This window comes from Myotis lucifugus, unplaced genomic scaffold, assembly GCF_000147115.1.
Source record: "Myotis lucifugus unplaced genomic scaffold, Myoluc2.0 scaffold_61, whole genome shotgun sequence".
NCBI lineage: Eukaryota > Metazoa > Chordata > Mammalia > Chiroptera > Vespertilionidae > Myotis > Myotis lucifugus.
The window spans coordinates 5,694,327-5,701,029 of NW_005871109.1; the positions used below are offsets into that span (position 1 = coordinate 5,694,327).

The window sequence follows — 6,703 nt, forward strand, 5'->3', positions numbered from 1 at the left end:
GAAATAGACTTACAAGTCCAGAAGCAAAGAGAGTCCCAAACAAGAGGAAGCCAAAGAGGCCCACACAAGACACATCATAATTTAAAATGCCAAAGGTTAAAGACAAAGAGATATCTTAAAAGCAGCAAGAGAAAGCCAGTTAGTTACCTACAAGGGAGCAACCCATACAACTGTCAGCTGATTTCTCAACAGAAACTTTGCAGGCCAGAAGGGAGTAGCAAGAAATATTCAAAGTGATGACTAGCAAGGACCTACAACCAAGATTACTCTACCCAGCAAAGCTATCATTTAGAATTGAAGGTCAAATAAAGAGCTTCACAGACAAGAAAAAGCTAAAGGAGTTCATCACCACCAAACCAGTGCTACATGAAATGTTGAAGGGTACTCTTAAGAAGAAGAAAAAGAAGGGAAAAAAATCTCTATATATAAAAGGCTAATATGTAAATTGTCTGCTCAAGAGTTTTACCGCTCGCTATGACGTGCACTGACCACCAGGGGGCGGTGTGGAACATGGCGGGTGACCAGCGGTGGCAGCAGGGCACTGAGGGAGCTAGGGAAGGAGGAGGCGGGGAGGCCAGGCCTAGGGACCCTACCCTGCATGAACTTCGTGCACCAGGCCTCTAGTAAGATAATAAAATGGCAATAAATACATATCTATCAACAACTGAATATAAAAATCCAAATAAATGAACAAGGAATTTAATGAACAAAACAAACTGATGAATAAAATAGAACCACAGGCATGAAAACATGTAATAGACTGATGAATTTCAGAGGGAAGTGGTGGAGGGAGAGGGGGCGGGAAGAGATTAACCAAAGACCATATGCATATATGCATATATGGACACAAACAATAGGGTGGTAAAGGCTTGGGGTGGCATAAGAACTGAGTGGAGGTGGGTAACAGGGGAGTACTGGGGACATCTGTAATACTCTCAACAATAAAGATTTTTAAAAAAGATTAAACAGTTTGCAAACACCAAGATGTTAATCAATAAAAACTAGTGGAAGTAAAAAAAAAAGGAGGGGCGGGGGAAGGAGCTAGATAGACACTTCTCCAAGGAGGATATGCAGGTGGCCAACAGACATATGAAAAGATGCTCAATGTCACTAATCATCAGAGAAATACAAATTAAAACCACAATGAGATATCACCTCACACTTGTCAGAATGACTACCATCCATAAATGAACAAAGGAGTGTTGGTGAGGATGTGGAAAAAAGGGAACCCTCAAGCACTGTTGGTGGTGGGAATGAAGGTTGGTGCAGCCACTGTGGGAAATTGACAGACCCATTAAAGATTACTTGTGTTTGTGTGAAGTGAACTGCTCAATACTCACTTGAGAATGTGATAATGATGCCTGGTGCTTTTTAATTCACATTTGAATCTCTAGAATCTTCAGAGGTTTATTCCCAAAGGCAAACAATAATAAAAACATGCCTACTATATAACATCAGTGAGTTTAATTTATTTCTGTAAGATGAATGAATTCCTATGTCAACAGGTAAGATTTTGGCTTTTGTGAGGAATCTATGATTTCCATTTATTCTCTAAAGTTGCACCCACAAGGCCTGGTGGAGAAACAAGGCAGATGTAATCCAGCAGTCAGCTAGCAAGTAACCTTAGCTGAATTAACCCAAGTTTCTACAGTCTTTTTAGTGGATATAAACTAATATAATTCAGGGTACCAGGACTCCTCGTTTATCCACCCATAAGACCAGAAATTCACATGATCTTTTCCTCTCTCTAAACTTGACACTCAACCATAATGCTAATTAATTCACTGGCTTTGAGATGCTTTGGAGACTTACTGTTTGTAAATATCCAAAATTTCCATTTATTCATTGTTCTGAATGCTTTAGCTTACAGGCAACCACATACTTTTTTGTGTGTTTTTTTGTAGAAGAATGGCTTTAAAGTGCCCATTTAGAGGCCAGGGACCCAAGCCCTGCTCCAATTTCTTGGGCAAGCATCAAGCCCTGTGGCTAGAGTCATCTTGGGCAAGCATGAGGCCCTGTTTTTCTCTGCTCAAAAATAAATTTGGAACTTGGTATCAGAAGCCTCAAGCCACTCAAGATAAAATGATATGATTGTTTCCTTATCTGGTTAGTGCCTTTGTAACCCTAGGAGATAAAAAAGGTATAGGAATTATTATTAATTAAATCAAATATATACTAAAGATTTAAGGTTACATTTAGGAACCTTTTGTGTAAATTAATATTCAAGTCCATAAATGTTTAAGAGAATTTGCATATTAAAGTATCCAACAAATTAGACTTGTGAATCTAATATAAAGTGTGTTACTTTTAGGCTTATGATTTTAAGTTGAAAATACTTAGATGCTTTCTTAAGTTTATATAAAATACTGGAGTTAGCATATTTTTATGTTTAACATATTTTTGAAAATTTTTTCAAGTATTATATAAATCAGAAGATAATATTGATTAATCACACATTTGGAGCACTTAAAAATAAAAGTGCAATATATTGAACTTTAAGGGCAATATTTTAGAGGAAATTATAATGGTCCCCCTTCAATATGATTCTAAATATTCGCTGGATTGACAAAGAGAATTATGAAACTAGCAGGTTCAACTTAAAAGCTCCAGGGAAAACAAGAGAGTTTCCTACCCAGAATGTTAATATAAATTTTGAAACAAAAGTAGACCCCGAATAATCTTTTATGTGTCAATGCTCTCTCCTCCCTCACGCACCCCCAGTACTGAAAAGCTTACATTGAAAACATACTCCAGCCTTATGCAAGCAAAGTGTGAAACCCATTGCTGTAAGCTGTGGGCAGTCACTGAAGGATTTTCATGATAGCTAACCCTGATTGAATGTGTCAATAAATAACCCTTGGGGCCAATTCAATGCCAATGAGCCAGGCGCTTTGGGCTAGACAGCTCTGCTTCTCTGCTTCTTTGCCAGCCAGGGACACATGGGCTTCATTCTTCCGTGGAAAGAGAAAGTTCACTCTCACAATCAGATACTTTTGATCAAGTCAAGAACATACAGCCAGAAAACTGGGAGGTGAGGTTCAACCTGGCCATGAGCTGGGTGAACCTGGGTAAGCTTCTGAACTTTTTAGGCTGTAATTTTATTCATCTGCTTATTAAGTTGAAACTAAATTTGTTTCATTCTGTAATATTCTATTTATAAAACAGTTATTCTAGGAAATTATTTTATTTGCTTAAATAAATTTATACAATATTTAGGTTGATTTCAAACTACTCAATATAATAATAGTGTAATTGGAAATGTTAAATATACACAACAAATTTACAATAGGTGTCTTTATTTGTAATTTTAATGTGAAATTTCTATCTATTTCTTCTTTGTCCTATTAAAAATAATTCTCCTTTTAAAAAATGATCTTATTTTACTGATAGAAATTGTACTCTTTCTGATTAACTTAAAACAATTTTTAAGATATACAAGATTCACTGCACGTAGCTCTGGACTCTAAAATAAACTCCAAACTTAGCATGAATAATTATTTTGCTTCTAATAACTCCCATGTACATTAATGAAAATATAAACCACTGAATTCAAACTTCTTTAACATAATCTTTCATCACTGGTTCGTTTGGTAGCAGCAACATTATCTCATGGATTCCCTGTGGGATGGAAACCATACGGCAGTGACAGGCTTCATTCTACTGGGCTTAACTGATGACCCCATCCTTAAAGTCATCCTCTTCATGATCATCCTGTGTATCTACCTGGTGACTGTATCTGGCAACCTCAGCATAATTATTCTTATCAGAATCTCTTCTCAGCTCCATCATCCTATGTATTTTTTTCTGAGCCAGTTGGCTTTTGCTGACATATGCCTTTCAACTACTGTCACACCCAATATGCTTGAAAACTTCCTGGTGGAGGGAATTCCCATCTCCTATCATGGATGTTGCACCCAGCTTGGTTCAGCTGCTGTCTTTGGGACAGTGGAGTGCTTCCTTCTAGCTATCATGGCATATGATCGCTTTGTGGCAATCTGCAGCCCACTGCTTTATTCAACCAAAATGACCACACAAGTCTGTGTCCAGTTCCTCATAGTGGCTTACATAGCTGGTTTTGTCAATGCTTGCTCTTTCACTATTTCCATCTATTTTTTATTCTTCTGTGGACCAAATCGAGTCAATCATTTTTTCTGTGATTTTGCTCCTCTAGTTGAGCTCTCCTGTTCTGAGAACAGTATCCCTGTAGTTGTCCCCTCATTCACATGTGGCTCCATCATTGTGTTCACAGTGTTTGTCATAATTTTCTCCTACATGTACATCCTCATCACCATCCTGAAGATGCGCTCCAAAGAGGGGCGCCGCAAGACCTTCTCCACTTGTACTGCCCACCTCACAGCAGTAAGTCTGTACTTTGGGACCCTCACATTCATTTATGTGATGCCCAAGTCCAACTACTCAACTGAACAGAACAAGGTGGTATCTGTGTTCTACATGGTGGTGATCCCCATGCTGAACCCCATCATCTACAGCCTCCGGAACAATGACATTAAAGGGGCTCTGAAGAGAGTGCTTCTCAAAAAAATAATTGCTTAGTGAAGCCTGTCATTTTGTGGGATTTGATATAATAATATATCATAAATATAATAATAAAAGGAAATTGAGTGAACAATTATATCCCAACAAATTAGACAACCTGGAGGAAACGAAGGAAATCATAGAAACATATAATCCTCCAAGGCTGAATCATGTTGAATATAAAATCTGAACAGACAAATAACTACTAATAAAATCAAATCAGTGATTTAGAAACTCCCAACAAGCAAAATTCCTAAACCAGATGGCTTCACAGGCATATTTTATAAAACATTCAAAGAAGAATTAATATCTATTCTTTTTTTTAATACACACACACACACACACACACACACACACACATTCTGGTTAAAAAATGGGCAGCGGGCCTGAATGGACATTTCTTCAAAGAAGACATACAGATGGCCAATAGATATAAGAAAAGATGCTCAAGTTACCAATCATAATGAGATATCACCTCACACTTGGGATATATTCCTAGAAGTGGGATCACTGGGTCAATAATGGCTATCATAAAAAATCAACAAATAACAAGTGTATATGATGACATGGAGAAAAGGGCCCCTTGTGCACTGTTGTTGGGATTCCACATTGATACAGTCACTATGAAAAATGGTATGGAGGTTCCTCAAGTAATGAAAATAGAACTCCCTCATGATTTAGCATTTCTACTTCTGGGTATTTATCTGAAAAAAATGCAAAACACTAATTTGAAAATATATCTGCACACCTATGTTTATTGCAGCATTATTTACAATAGCCAAGATATAGCGGCAACCTAAGTGTCCATTAACAGACAAATGGATGAAGAAAATGTGTTATATCCATTGAATATGACTTAGCCATAAAAAATGAAATCTTGCCATTTGTGACAACATGAATGGACCTAGAGGGTATTATGCTAAGTCAAATAAGTCAGCCATAGAAAGACAAATACCATGATTTATTTCTCCTATATATGGAATCAAAAATATAAAATAAACAAAACAGATACAAACTCATAAATACAAAGAACAAGTTGATGGTTGACAGATGTGAGTGGGGTTGTGGGGATGGATGAAAAAGGTGAAGGTATTAAGAAGTACAAATTGTTAGTTATACAAACCTTCATGGGCATGTAAAGTACAGCATAGGGCCGTGGTCAGCAAATGGCGGCTGGCGAGCCACATGCGGCTCTTTGGCCCCTTCAGTGTGGCCACGAAGTTTCAGTCGCACTGCACGTGCGCACCCGCACATGGTATTTTGTGGAAGAGCCACACTCAAGGGGCCACAGTGTGCCAAACCACTGGCATAGGGAAAACAGTCACTAATATTGTAATAACTATGTACACAGTGTCAGATGGGTACATTGGGGTAATCACTTCTAATAAAAATATCTAATCTTTTGTACACCTGAAACTAATATAATATTGTGTATCAATTGTAACTGGAAAATAAAAATAAAAAACTTAAGAGATATGTTTTAAAAAAGAAATTGAGGAAAACCTCAGAAATTTTTGGCTTCGATTATTCAGTAAATGTGAATGGAATGTCATTTATTAGTTGAGGAAAAGTGATGTTCACATTATCCATTACTGCATAACAAGTCACTCAAAACTCAGTGGCTTAAAACAAAATCATTATTTTATTTTTTTCTTTATTAAGGTATTATATATGTGTCCTTATCCCCTCATTGCCCTCCCCCCCACCCACTCCCGTTTATGCCCTCACCCCCCTGGTGTCTGTGTCCATTGGCTAGGCTTATATGCCTGCAGACAAGTCCTTTGGTTGATCTCTCCCCCTTACCCCCTCCCTCCCCTACCTTCACTCTGAGGTTTGAGCATCTGATCGATGTTTCTATGTCTCTGGTTCTGTTTTTGTTCATCAGTTTATGTTGTTCATTATAATCCACAAATGAGTGAGATCATGTGATATTTATCTTTCTCTGACTGACTTATTTCGCTTAGCATAATGCTCTCCAGCTCCATCCATGCTGTTGCAAATGGTAGGAGTTCTTTCCTTTTTACAGTAGCATAGTATTCCATTGTGTAGGATGTACCACAGTTTTTTAATCCACTCATCTGCTGATGGGCACTTAGGCTGTTTCCAATCTTAGCTATGGTAAATTGTGCTGCTATGAACATAGGGTGCATATATCCTTTCTGATTAG

General features: G+C 37.6%; 1 protein-coding gene across 1 annotated transcript; it reads left to right on the forward strand.

Moving 5' to 3' along the window:
* Nucleotides 1–3,609: 3,609 nt before the first annotated feature.
* On the forward strand, nt 3,610–4,554 carry LOC102425336 (olfactory receptor 502-like). The gene has a single exon (XM_006089666.1). It carries the CDS (start codon nt 3,610–3,612, stop codon nt 4,552–4,554), a length of 945 nt encoding a protein of 314 aa, XP_006089728.1.
* Nucleotides 4,555–6,703: the final 2,149 nt, after the last annotated feature.

Excerpts from the sequence above, each read along its gene's own strand:
- LOC102425336 (XM_006089666.1), top strand. The coding sequence starts at position 3,610 with ATGGATTCCCTGTGGGATGGAAACCATACGGCAGTGACAGGCTTCATT.